At 34.5% G+C, this 13,905-nt stretch overlaps 2 protein-coding genes across 2 annotated transcripts; one reads left to right on the top strand and one right to left on the bottom strand.

Annotated features, from left to right (window-relative positions):
* Window positions 1-1,467: 1,467 nt before the first annotated feature.
* MCM9 (minichromosome maintenance 9) lies at window positions 1,468-5,356 on the bottom strand. Its single transcript, XM_079072177.1, has 19 exons — window positions 5,134-5,356; window positions 4,879-4,981; window positions 4,666-4,801; window positions 4,461-4,599; window positions 4,307-4,373; window positions 4,039-4,213; window positions 3,869-3,968; window positions 3,674-3,771; window positions 3,532-3,597; window positions 3,341-3,433; window positions 3,127-3,243; window positions 2,923-2,995; window positions 2,756-2,822; window positions 2,586-2,667; window positions 2,378-2,499; window positions 2,232-2,299; window positions 2,003-2,160; window positions 1,774-1,926; window positions 1,468-1,698 (listed from the first exon to the last, which is right to left on the bottom strand). The coding sequence occupies exons 1-19, from the start codon at window positions 5,256-5,258 to the stop codon at window positions 1,649-1,651; spliced, it is 1,992 nt and encodes a 663-aa protein (XP_078928303.1). The 5' UTR covers window positions 5,259-5,356; the 3' UTR covers window positions 1,468-1,648.
* Window positions 5,357-7,497: 2,141 nt separating this feature from the next.
* LOC145137702 (uncharacterized) lies at window positions 7,498-12,501 on the top strand. The gene is made up of 14 exons (XM_079071843.1): window positions 7,498-7,805; window positions 8,357-8,433; window positions 8,740-8,898; window positions 8,976-9,189; window positions 9,694-9,780; window positions 9,880-10,019; window positions 10,102-10,182; window positions 10,492-10,556; window positions 10,629-10,804; window positions 10,894-11,024; window positions 11,109-11,196; window positions 11,283-11,499; window positions 11,568-11,659; window positions 11,759-12,501. The coding sequence occupies exons 1-14, from the start codon at window positions 7,638-7,640 to the stop codon at window positions 12,200-12,202; spliced, it is 2,139 nt and encodes a 712-aa protein (XP_078927969.1). The 5' UTR covers window positions 7,498-7,637; the 3' UTR covers window positions 12,203-12,501.
* Window positions 12,502-13,905: the final 1,404 nt, after the last annotated feature.

The following is a 13,905-nucleotide window of genomic DNA, read 5'->3' as shown; positions in this document are numbered from 1 at the left end:
TTTTTTTTTTGCCCCTACGATGGGAGCCTAATGGTTGAGGTGCTAAATTCCAGACAGGAGGCCTGTCTAGGGTTCAAACCCTGATGCCTGAAATATTGTTAGTGTTGACCTCCACGTTAGACTTGCAGCAGGTTTACATGGGCTGTTCAGATGGTGCAATTTACCAATTTTTTTTAAAAGCATCTGTTTGTCATGTGTTTGACTAAGACTAATGTCATTGAGACAAAAATTGGAATTATTTGTCATACACGAAAAGGTGGAACAAGATGGGAGAGAGACTCGATTTGCTATTGATAGTTTTTTTTGCAAAAGACATAAATTTTTTCTTATCCATATTTTTAGAAATAACCCTAGAAAATTTATTCAGTCCAGTGTAACAACAAATGCAAACATAATGATCATATGTTGGAATGGGATGGTTTGTTTATGGTCTTGGTTTGTACACTCATGGGCATATAGGATGATGAAGTGATAAGGTATCCCTTGAACAACCAGAAAGGGCATTAGAAATGAGGGGTAAATGAAGAGTAATGTACAAGTTTTTCTTCAAAGGGTATAAGCTATTGCAACATTGTTGGTCTGGATTTGGGGAAAATGATTGATAGGTATGGTTCCAATGTGTGGCAAACATGCAAAGATCTTGATAACTTGTTCCATCATATTTTAACCTCAAATAGTTTGAACCCATGTGATCATATGATTGAAGCAAAAGGTTATTTTAACATCATTAGTAGATGTGGTTGGATTCCAGATATTTTAATATAAAACTACAAATATAATAATTCATTCCTGTTGAAAATTTATGATCAATTTGTATATAACCCTTTTTCTTCATATATTTTCTAATAAATATCTTAATACATTTTGTATTCTTTTTATCTATTAATTCATGCAACAATGTTTATATTTGACCGATTTATGCATTCAAAACAAATTATCGAATCACGTTTCACAGACGTTAAACATCTTATAAGTAAAATTTGTTGCATATTTTGTGAAAAAAAAAGGTAAAACATCATTAAATATACACATATATAAATATGTATATTTGGCAAAACTAGTTGTTAGGTCATAAGCGAAAGCTGTAACTTTTATTAGAATAGAAGTATTTGACAAAATACTTGTAAGCTTTTAAAACATAAATTATAAAAGGTAAAAGAGAAAAACCATTTGAAGTAGTTTTTTGTTTAAAATAAAAACTTTTAACTTTGTACTCACTTAAGTTTTTTTTCTTTAATTCCAGTTTTTTTTCTTAAAAGTTAAAACTAAAGCATCTAAAAGGTCGTTGTCAAACATACCAACGTGTTTAATATCAACAAAATTGAACAAAATATATATAAATAAAAATCACTATCATAGTTGACCTGGACGTGGGTATTTGACAACTTGCAAATATTTTTAAACGACCTCAATTACCTTATATTAATTAATTAGCTTTTAATGATTTAGAAAATTAGCAAAAATCAGTTACATGAAAATTAAAATTTTATACGACTGTATACCTCTACACAAAATTTACTAACATCATATATATCTAACAGCGTCTACACTTCATTTCACAAACAATAAAACATTTTTCATTTTCTATCACCTCTTACATCTACATAACCACATACGCCAGATTCATATGGGAATTATATCTGGAAACTCATCCAGAGATTTTAAGCTTCTCAAGGATCTGTTTTTCTTGCTTGGCATCTGAACCATTAGTCAAGGCCTTTTTTCCAATTTATAAACTAAGGGAGATCTATTTTTTTTTTTTAAAAAGGATACATTCTTGATCAGGGTCATGAGTGAAATTGGAGTGCAATGCATTCCCAACACTATCAACAATGGCCGATGTTGTCATAGATGACTCGATACATAGGATTGCTGTGATGGCATCCAATCGAGTCACTTCGTTTCTAAACATCAATCGTGCATGTGCTACAATCATGATACGTCAGTACACAATACACAGTACACAATACACAGTACGCAGTATACAGTATAAAAGATTTACCTTGAGCTAGTCGAATTAAACTCTCAAGCATTCGGACAGTAGTCCTTGCTGCATTTTCAGTTGCAATGCTTCTTTGAAGTTGGTAATATCTCGAAATAACATTTTCCGCCTCTTTCGATAGAGTTGGTCTAAAATACCCTTTTACAAAGTGGATATAACTGCAACATGGTGTCAAGAGTTAAAAATGTTCCCCATTAAGTTCTAATTATTTACAAATTTGCCATCCTACCTTCTGAGCGTGGAAAGAGGCCACATCTTATCAAGATCTTCGTGACATTTATTTTTCTCTGATTCTGCCTGAAATAAAGACCAGATTTAGTCATATGTATTGATGAAGAATAGGGTGCACACAACATCAAGTGGTCTAGCATGTACCTGATCAAGAATATGATCCGAGACAACTTTATCCCATTCTGGATTTTTGGTGTCCAAGAGAACAAGAACTATGTCAAATCTGCTTATTAAAGGCCCAGATAACGTTGTGTTCACAGATAGAGCTGCATTTTGTCAAGAAACAAATTATATTTTGTGACATAATAAAGGGAAAATTAATAATATATACTAGTATTCCAAGAAATGATACATTGATTAGGATCATATTGGCCTTTGGGATTTGTTGCACCAAAGACTATAGTTTTTGTACTCAGAGTGGTTACAAGACCTGCCTGGAAATTAAATAGTTTTTCAATATAAATGACGGGGATCAAAACTGTAGTTTTTTAAAAGATAAAGGGTATATTGGATAATGTATACCTTAGCAATACTTATAGTCTGCTGCTCCATTGCCTCATGTATAGTCGCTCTATCATGTTCCCTCATGCTGTCATTTTGATGTTCATATAAAGATTACAAAAACATCTTATTTTTTACTTCTTTATTTAAAAAAATAACTTTTTTTTTTTTTTTAAATATTGTACTACCTATCAAATTCATCAATGCAACATAGTCCACCATCAGCTAAAACAAGGGCCCCAGCTTCTAGCATCCATTCACCTACAAGTTCCTTGGACTGAATTATGGTGCATTCCATTCCATCAGGTAAAACAAACAGCTTTCTTTTTTTCAATTCCAGTGGAATCAACGATTCCATTCCGATTCCATCCTACCAAACAAACAAGTCTCACCTCCATCTTTGACTGCTGTGACAGTCAATCCAGCACTAGTGCTTCCCAATCCAGTAGTAATAACAGATCTTTTACTCAACTTAGCAGCAAATTTCAAAAACTGAGACTTTCCTGTTCCTGAAAACTTACATAGTTAAATAAAGGCCAAATTCCCTTAAATAAACTCAATAAATTTTGAAAAATTTAATTCAAGAAAATAGAAACTTGGCATCACCTGGATCACCAACAAGAAGAAGATGGGATTCGCCTCTAACTTTTGTCCCAGAACCATCAACATGTTGTACTCCTCCAATAAGTGTCAATGTAACTACATTAAACAATACTTGTCTTCATAACTATTTAATCTAACTTTTTAGGTTAAAATTAGAAAAGTTACCTTTTTAGGTTAAAATTAGAAAACGTTACCTGCTAGCTTTACAGTGAAGAGCCCATAAACTTGTGGACAAATAGCCCGTAGAATGGCATTTCTACCTGTAATTTTATCTATCAATAAGGTATATATATGTATATGATAATAGATGATTACCATAAAAAGAAAAAATCTCACCTTTTAATGGAGTGTCTTTGAAATCTGACCAAAAGTTTTCAAATTTCTGAATAACATCATCAGGGATTTCAATATCCAACTTTATCTCATTTATTCGCCTAAAGCAACAAAACCCAAGTTAAACCAAAAGCAAAAAAAAAAAAAAAAAAAAAAAAAAAAAAAAAAAAGATAATATGCCTATCAATTAGTACCTACCTCACATAATTGGCCACAAATACAGGTTCAAGGTCACAGCGAACATCCTTCAAATCTGGTGACCATTTAGCTGTCAAAACTCCTGTGACAATAACATCATCTGCAGATAATCTTATAAATAATTAGACTCCAAAATTCATCCTGAAAAATATAAAAAGATTACATGATACCTCCAGCTTTAACAATGTCAACAAGATCATCCTGCAAAATAACAGGAATTGAACGTGGGATTGCCCCAACACCCAAAACTTGAGTGCTTTCTTGAATCTTTATCTCCTGGTAATCATGACACACTTTGTTGCCTTCTAGAAGCTGGAAACTAGTGCTTTCACAGAATTTGGGCTTCTGTAATGATGATAACAAACAAATATAGGTGGCAAATTTGTAATTTTGTATACACTTATTGGAACAAGTAAAGAGTGAAAAATCAAAAATGACCTGAAAGGGGCAAAAAATGGGCTTGGGTATGGAATTTCTGCTTTCGAGTTCAGGATGAACTTTAAACCTGCAAATCAAATAATCAACTCTGTATCATGTTTAAAGATAATAATGTTTTATAGCTATGGAAAAGAACAATTTAATGAAAAGCAACCTCTTTTTACATTTCCTACATTCATATTCCCTTTCTCCTTCTATCATCTTAATCGATCCAGACCTAATTACTGTTCCTTTCAGAGTGAGAAGAACACCTCGATGCTTCACACGAACGCGTCCAATGCTTGGACATAATTCTGCATAATAAGAAACTGTAAAATTCATGAAGTAAACAGAAAACTTATTGAAAAAGGGAACTTTACCAGGATTATCAAGCATAGGACCACGGATTTCAATCCGAACATGCACAAATTCCTTGATAGTTGGAGGTGGACGTTCCAGACCTTCCTTATAACTTTCATTCTCCCAAATTTTCTTAGTCTTTTCATACATGATCTCCTAAATCCAAAACACTTATGACTTTCATGCAAATGTATTAACTACAACGGAAGATTGTTATGGAAGAGAAATGAAACCTGAGCCAATTTTGCTGCTTCGTCGAATAAAGGCAAGTACTTTGTTGGTTCGAAAAGGATTTCATGAGCAAGCGGAGAATCGTGCTCCATCACTTCAGCAAAACTGGTAGCAAAAACGAGAGAAAAAATCAATTGAGATTCGTGATTGAACCGGCTCCATAAACTATAAAATCCATTGTCCCCTGTAAACAGAGTTTAGTCTTTTCTGTTTTAAAACTGTATGGCTAAGACTGTTGTTTCTTCTGGGATACGTACTCTACATAGAGGGGGTAATGAAGGCGATGGTCGGAGGAGTGAAGGATCGATTGAAGCTGATCGGAGTGATATTCCGTCAAGAAATCCGATAGGGTTTTCTTTGATCCGTCGTCGTCGTCTTCCATTTCAACAACTAATTCGATACCACCGGAGGACCACTTGAAGAAGGTACGCCAGAGAGCTACGGGGTTTCAATGGATTTGGCGGGAAAGAGGTGCGCAACAAATTGCTAAAACGAGGCAATTTAGCGATAGGAGGGTAAAGAAGGAATATCGACATAAGTGATCACTTTTTATTTTTGTATCAACTAAAATTGCCCTATTTTTTGTCAATTTTTTAAAAACGACCTAATTGTCCGGAACGTGTCATTCAAGACACAAATTCAAACAGTTACCAGCGGTTGTGTTAGATCCCATATATAAAGGCATTCTGGAATGTGGCATGTATAAAGGCATTCTAGAATGTGGCATATATAAAGTCATTTTGGAACGTGGTGCATGTCCGTGATTTTAGTGTCAAACCATTTAGTATAATCGGGTTTAACTCGAGAAAAGATGAACTTAACTTTGGCTATATACAAACATGGAGGTGTGGAGTGCACGTTCGGAGAAGCTAAAATGATCTCGGGAACACGGGGGATCCGAGAGCAGCGCCTTGGTGGGGTTCCAAGGGGTATCGCCCATCCGCTCAGCAGGCGTGATAAGGGTGCAAAAGCTAATCGCCAAACAATAAGGTTGAAATCACAAATTTTGGAAAGTGTTTTATACAAGATCCTTGAATTTATCTGAGTTGTTCCCTTTACATATATTTATTTTAGCCTTTTCTAATTTGCATAATCTATCTTGGACTAGTTTACACGGTGCATAGTTTATTCGATACGAGTACGGGTGCATTGACAAAAGACAATTGTTACCTATCTATTTTTGTCATTATTATTATTTTTTGTTATTTTCTCATGTTGAGGGTAATCGTCGAAAGCAATCATCTCTACCATCTACCATCGATGGGGACCGCCTACTTCTTACCTCTCGTTTACCATGTTTCTTTTTTTGGAATTAGGGTAGTGGTATTGTTAGTGTTCTTGAATTTATCCTAGTCGTTGACCCATATTTTGACCCAAAATCAAATAGTGATCACCACATCCTAGAATAACATTACGCACACTCCATAATTGCTAGAAAAATGTCATGCAATGATGAAGAGATTTGGTGTTGTGGGTAAGTTCTTGCTTATGTGACTACGTTCTTTCATTATTGTAGCGTTTGAAAAAAACACAATATGGGATGCGATGAACTATCTGAAATGAGGTATGATTTTAGTATAAAACACCTAAGAATTGTGGTGTATACCATTACTTAGCCTACTATGTGGTAAAACATCTTACTACACCTCATCATCATTCGGAAAAAAACTAAACCCACCAAAAGAAACCCCAAGAATCTTACATCATCATCATTTGTGTTTTCTTTATTTTCCAGTTTTATTAATCGTGAATGTTAGTCTGAAGCGTATGACCCTAATTTCCAATAAAATTATTGCTTTATGCTTTCCCTAGGGCACCATGTTTTGAAAACCGGACCGGGCCGGACCGGCCGGTTCGACCGGTTCAATCGGGAACCGGTCCCGGATCCGGTTCTTAAATGCCAAAAAAACGGTATTCATGTGAATCGGTGAAAAACCAGTAAAATAATGTGAATCGGTGAAAAACCAGTAAAAACCGGTCCGGTTGAACCGGTCAAAACCGGAAATTTAAATATATATATATATATATATATATATATATATATTATTTTTTGTATTTTTATATAATTAAATATAATTATGACATCATCCGGTTTTTCCGATTTTTGAGACTGATCCAACCGGTTGGACCACCTGAACCATCGAACCGGTAAGACGACCGGTTCGGTCTCCGGTCCGGTTTTCAAAACCTTGCTAGGGCAATGGCTAGGGTATAGAGGGGGAGGGCTCCAATGAGGTGGGTGGTGGTTTTGGAGGAGACCGACGATGAAGTTTCATCAATAGAAAAAAGCATCAACAAAGAAAAAAGGAAGGAAAGGGGATGAAAGGGGTTGAGGGTGGGTGTTTGGATGGGCTATGGGGTGTACCGATGAGTCTCATTAACATTCAATGTTATATAAATAATAAAACAAGAATAAAAGTCAATAAGGGTAAATTGTCATTTTAAATTGATCCATGATCAAAACTAAAACAAAACAAACCACATGGATTATTCAAATGAAAATTTCCACATAGGGACGAAACTTGAACATTGGAACAAACTAGAGGGACTATTAATATAGTTTTCTCTTTTGTTGGGCCAAGGTAGAAAGCTGCAGCTGCTGGATGCCTGGAAAATTAACCGAAGGAGCAACCGACGGGAGCGCCTCTTGACGACGCTTGACCCATTCTCTGTCGAAGGATCTCCTTCTTTTCAACGTCTTTCTGAACACATTCTGTAATTTTCCAACGGAAATCGAGAGAGAGAAAGAGAGAGAAGAATCATGTGGGCATTCTACCTGATCTCGTTACCCTTGACGATGGGTATGGTGATGTTGACGATAAGATACTTCGCCGGACCTGACATACCTCGTTACGTCATATTCACCGTTGGTTACACGTGGTTTTGCTCTCTCTCCTTCATTGTCCTCGTCCCCGCCGACATTTGGGCTGTATGTTATTCTTCGCCTCTCTAATTTGTTTGATTGTTGATTCGTGGCACATGCATCTCTGGTTTCCATATATTTTTGAAATTTTCTTAGGATTTTGGTTGAATTGAGAAAGCGAAACCTTCATTGTTGCTTATCTTTCGAAATTAACACCAACATTGTGTTATTCCACCACCTGCATGCTTGCTATTTGCCCCATTTTGTAGTTCATATCAGCATAGTTTGAGGTGAAAGTCTTGTTGTAGGACTATTCTATTCACATTACTGGTTATAGTGTGATCATATTGGGGTACAAAGTCTCTGCAAACGATTAATATATAAGATCAACTGATAAAAGTATTTTAATGTTCAATTAGCATGGTAGCATAAGAAGAAAACTATGACTATCTTGTTTTAGACATATTGTATTCCCATTGTTTTCTAATATTTCATATTGAATGTTCATGAGCTCCCAATGAATGAATCAATATGTGTGCATATGAAATGAAATTTTGATAAGTTCCTATACATTCACTTAACTTTTTTTATGCTGTCTATATTTTTGTTTTGTGCAGGCTATGAATGATCAGGCAAGGGGAGGCATTTCTTTCTTTTGGAGCTGGTCATATTGGAGTACATTTTTACTTACTTGGTAAGGCTTTAAAATAATATTTGTTACTTTTTTTGATCCTCTTCTTACATTTTGCTCCTATATTAGTATTCCCATTTGGCTTTGCAAGAAGTTAAATAAATATTCAAAAAAACACATATAAACAATAAGGTGATTCTGCATAACTTGCATCCAATATTCACAATGTGTATATGTTCATGATCTTAATTTGTTTCTTGTAGCCTTTCTTGGTGTTTATATTCTTCCATAGTTTCATAACATATTAGCTTCTAGAATCTAGATGCATCATATTCTCATAAATTTGTATTGAACAATTTTTCTAAGCAGGGCTGTCGTGCCTATCCTTCAGGGTTATGAAGATGCTGGAGATTTCACAGTAATGGAAAGATTAAAAACCAGTTTACAAGTGAATTTACTTTTCTACCTCATTCTTGCTTCTGTTGGACTCTTCGGACTTATACTGCTTATTTTATTGCATGAAAACTGGTTTGTTTCTTCATACCTTTACTTAATTCTCTAAACCTCTACTTTTTTCCTTATTATCCTTCTTAAATGGTTGACAGGAGAGGTGGCATCATTGGGTTTGCCATGGCTTGTTCAAATACATTTGGACTTGTTACTGGTGCATTTCTTCTTGGTTTTGGTTTAAGTGAAATCCCAAAGGGTATTTGGAGTAAATCTGACTATGTTTCCCGCCAAAAAGCTCTTTCCCATAAAGTGGCTAGAGCAGCTCTAAAACTTGATGATGCTCATCAGAATTTGTCAAATGCTATTGTTGTAAGAATCACTCTTTGTTTGTTTTAGGACTTTTGACATAAAAGTCCTTTAAGTTTCGCAAGTTTGTCGGTTTTGTCCTTGTGACAATTTTTTGTTTGTTAATGCACAAAGTTTGTCAAGTTTTTTTCATTTTTGCCCTTGTTAACTGTAATAGCAGAGGTTTCTACTTTCTATGGACCAAACCGACAAAGTTTGACAAATTTAAGGACTTTCATGTCAAATTTGAAAAACATACTTAGGGTAAAAATATAAAAGATTTATAAACTTAACGGTTTTTATTTTTTTGCAAATTTGAAAAACATAGGGTAGAAACATAAAAGGTTTGTAACAAGGGCAAAAAAAAACATGTCAAACTTTGGACATTAACAAACAAACAATTGTTACAAGGTCAAAACCGACAAAACTTGTCAAACTTAAGGACTTTTATGTCAAAAGCCCTTTTTTTAAATAACATTTCAATACAACTTAGATACAACTAATGTTTATAATGATTTATTGTATTAGGCTGCTCAAGCAACATCAAAGCAAATGTCAAATCGTGATCCATTGAGACCCTACATGGATATCATTGATGTAACATTGACAAATATGGTGAGTTTTCTTTTTATGTTTGCAGCTCAAAATTTAAATATTTTTCACTTTCTGATTTTGAATCTACAAGACACAATGATATTAATTTCTTATATCCAGCTTAATGAAGATCCATCTTTCAAGCCTCAAGGAGGAAGATTAGGGGAAAATGATATGGATTATGATGCTGATGAGAAATCTATGGCAACACTAAGACGCCAGCTAGGCAGAGCCAAAGCTGAGTACTACCGTTGTAAAAGGTAAGTAAACAATAATTCTATTTTTGTTTTTTTTTTCTTTGTTTTCAAAGACATTTATGTTTTTTTTTTTTTTTTAAATCAGTGAATATATGAATTTTGTGCTGGAAGCTCTTGAGCTTGAGGACACTCTAAAGAATTTTGAGCGCCGAAATGCAACTGGATGGTTTGCTCTCAATCCAGGCTTGTTATTCTTCCCATTGTGTCTCTTTTTCTGAATATAAAAAATAAAAAAAATAATAAAAAAAAAAACTTTTGTTCTTCATCATATATTCATATATCTTGGAACCCCAAAAGAAAACATAATCCAAAGTTTAAGAGAGTTTTGACATTGTTAAGTTTAAGATGATATACCTTTGTTTATGTTAGGGACCAATCTTGTAAAACAACATTTATATAGGGGCTAATGTGTAATTTTCTATAGAACAAAAAATATTCAAAACTTTGCTATTGTTTTACTTCTTTTAAACTGCAGGAAATATATTTCAAGCTACAGGCCCGAGCGGGAAGGGAAGCTTGGATTTTGTCTTGACACAATTGGTAATCTTTTTACTTTTTATGCTCCAAAATAATAATTTTAAAAAAATCAATTAACATATTTATTTTTTTCAGAGCTGGTATGGCGATGTATTTTAAGGAAGCAACTCCAAAAGCTTTTGGCTATCATACTTGGTTGCTTAACTGCTGCAATTCTTGTAGCAGAAGCCACTATACTCCCTAAAGGAGTTGACTTTTCTCTTTTTTCTTTTTTAATTAATGCAGCTCAAACAAATGGAGTACTTGTACAGGTAACTATTTCTAAATTCTAACTAATATTACAAACCTATCTCTTTTTTTTTTTATATATTTATATTTATATAGATATTTTTTTTTTCAGGTTGTTAGTTTCATACCCCTAATGTACATGTGTGTTTGCACTTATTATTCATTATTCAAAATCGGAATGTTGACTTTCTACTCACTTACTCCAAGTCAAACAAGTTCAGTCAGCCTCTTAATGATATGCTCGTAAGTATTAAATATTGGTAACCCTTTTATATATTCATAAAAAATATATATTTTTTAAGTATTTAACATTAAAATATTTACCAGACAGGTGGCGCGATACGCACCTCCAATCTCATATAACTTCCTAAATCTTATTCGTCTTCCACGAAATACTAATACTGTATTTGAACAGGTTAGATTTTCATATGTTTTTTTTTTATAAATTTTAAAGAAAAATGGTACTTTTTTTTTACAAATATTATATGTAATGACATGCAGAGAATGGGGAAAATTGATGATGCAGTTCCCTTTTTTGGGGAAAATTTTAACAAGGTTTATCCGCTTATTATGGTTGTATATACCGTAATTGTTGCTAGCAATTTTTTTGACCGAATTATGAGTTATTTTGGAAACTGGAAGATATTCAGACTGAGAAATGAAAGTAATGATGATGTTGATGGATTTGATCCATCTGGATTGATGATTTTGCAGAAAGGTAAGTTTTTACTTGTTCTGATATTTATACGCATAAATAATTTTTAATTTTTTTTTTTGTGTTCATAGAATGTTCTTCGATTACAAACGGACATAAAGTTGGTGAACTTGTGATTCCCTTAGCAAGATATTTTAATGATGCGAATACAGATATAGAAACAGTAAGTTAATTTGTTTATTATTATTAAAATTATATCTTCTTAATTTCGGTTCTATTCTTATGAAAACAATTTCCTTTATACTCTTCGTATTTATTTTAGGTTTCCCCTGATTCAAAAGCAGCTCTTTCGATAAACGAACCCCATGATACCACTAACAAAGAGAAGATGAACCAAAAATACAAAGCATTAAGAGCGGATGAAAAAATCCGTACAAATAAAACTTTCTCAAATGCTTCTTCACTTGATATCGACACTAACACTAACAATTCAGAAAGTGGACAATCTTCAAGAACATCGGCTTCTAGAATATCATCAACATGGGTGTCGATGAAGACAAATTTCCATAATTTAAGGTCTAATATGGCGGCTAAAAGATTCATGCAAGTACCTCAATCACAACCACCTCAACAATCACCTTCTCAATCTCTCGATGAAATCTTCGAGAGGTTAAAACAACCGTCACGAGCTAATCAAGTGTACGATGATGACGAGGATCTTGACGGTTTTGCTGTGGGCCCAAGTAATCGTGGGCCCCAAAGGTGAAATACATTGATGTTGTTGTAAATTTTGTTATATAGGATGAAGATTTGTGTTATTTAGTGTGTAAATGTATATTTATATTGTATACGTGCTTGTTTTAGCAGTAAGAATGTTAGAATCCATAAGTGACTCTCAACAACTTTTAGTTGTTGTGTGATTTTGGTGGGCCACGTATAGAGGCGTAGTGCATCCATGTTTTAGATGAGTTAAGTTAATATGTGCATAACATTGGCTTGGGATACACTTAAATGTATTTTACTCATGCGTTATATTTCAATTGCAAAATGTCGAGCTTTTATTGAGTGATTTGAGTTTAAATTCAATTATTAAGCTTCGATGAGATCGAATTTGAAGATACAAATAAACTTTTGGAGTTTATAAGGTTGTGACTCGAATTAAGGGTATGACATCAAGATCGATCTAACGGGATGAACTTGAAGAGGATATGACTTGCTGATTTTTTGGAGCGGGAATGATGTGTGTGGTTTTAATATCTTCAAACCCTTGCCACTATCGTATTTATTGAACCGAGTAAACAACCCATGCCAACATTTTTTTTTTGTTTATGTGCCATCATCTTGACCACGTCAGCACATTAACCGGTTTTAATTGTTAGGAACCGGACCGGGTACACGCAGCGGAAACACACTATCACACACTCACAAACGAAACGAGAAAATAAAGCAAGAAGAACACAAGGATTTTACGTGGTTCAGATTCGGTGCAAATCCTACGTCCACGGGCTGCAACTAGAGAATTTTATTAAAACTCACAAGATTACAATTGGCTTGACACTCTACACTTGATGTTCTCTCAAGTTTTGCACACAAAATATGCAAAACATACATGCATATATATAGGTATATTTGTGAGCCGCAATATGCACAGGATTGCCGCAAAGATTGACTTTGAAAATTTTGTCATTCACATTAGTCGTCCAACAAATATTAAATAATTGTCCACCGACCATTTGAATATTTAATTCAAACGTTTGCCGACAACAATTGAATAATTCAATTGTTAAATGTAATGTTACATTTATGGCCCTTGAACTCTTAGGAACTTGTCAATTTGTTCAAGACTCCATAAATCTTAACAATCTCCCACTTGGAGGCTTGAACAACATGGTCCGTCTCTGTCATCCAACTCCAGTAATCTTAAAACAACCAAGTCCTTCAAGCTTCCAGTTCCAAAGAACAAGCTAAAACTTAGTCTGATTTCTCTAATTGCAGCTGCCCCTCATCTTCAAGTACTAGAAGGGCCAGTTGAAGCTCCCACTAGCTCCAACTCAGTCGTGGCTAATCCCACCACCGACTCATCCTCTGTCTCAACCGGTTTGGACACTCCACCAGATCCAGAGATACACCGAGGACCACTAACACTCTCCAATCTTTGCAAACTTCCAACATGAGAGAATTTTTCAGTCTTAGTCTTCAAAACCCAACGGCTCTTTGTAACTGTACCCGGAACACGTCACGTGCTCCCACTGTCACAGAATCCCCTGAATGGTTTAGACTTTCGAACTCGTTCAGCTAACATCTCTTTGGCTCCAGAATTCATGTTTGCAAAATGAACTCTCTTAGCCGTAGATTTAGCGAACCAGATTTTGTCTTGTTTAACAGGGACGGTCATACTTCCCTCAGCAGGTACCTCAACCATATACAATGACCCACGCTTCATACTTTGAGCAATCACCAAATTACCAT

The sequence above is a fragment of the Lactuca virosa genome, chromosome 9 (genome assembly GCF_052849685.1).
Source record: "Lactuca virosa cultivar CGN04683 chromosome 9, Lactuca_virosa_CGN04683_v6, whole genome shotgun sequence".
Lineage (NCBI taxonomy): Eukaryota > Viridiplantae > Streptophyta > Magnoliopsida > Asterales > Asteraceae > Lactuca > Lactuca virosa.
Note: the sequence above shows the minus strand (reverse complement) of the source record. Positions and strands in the feature narration are given on the sequence as shown.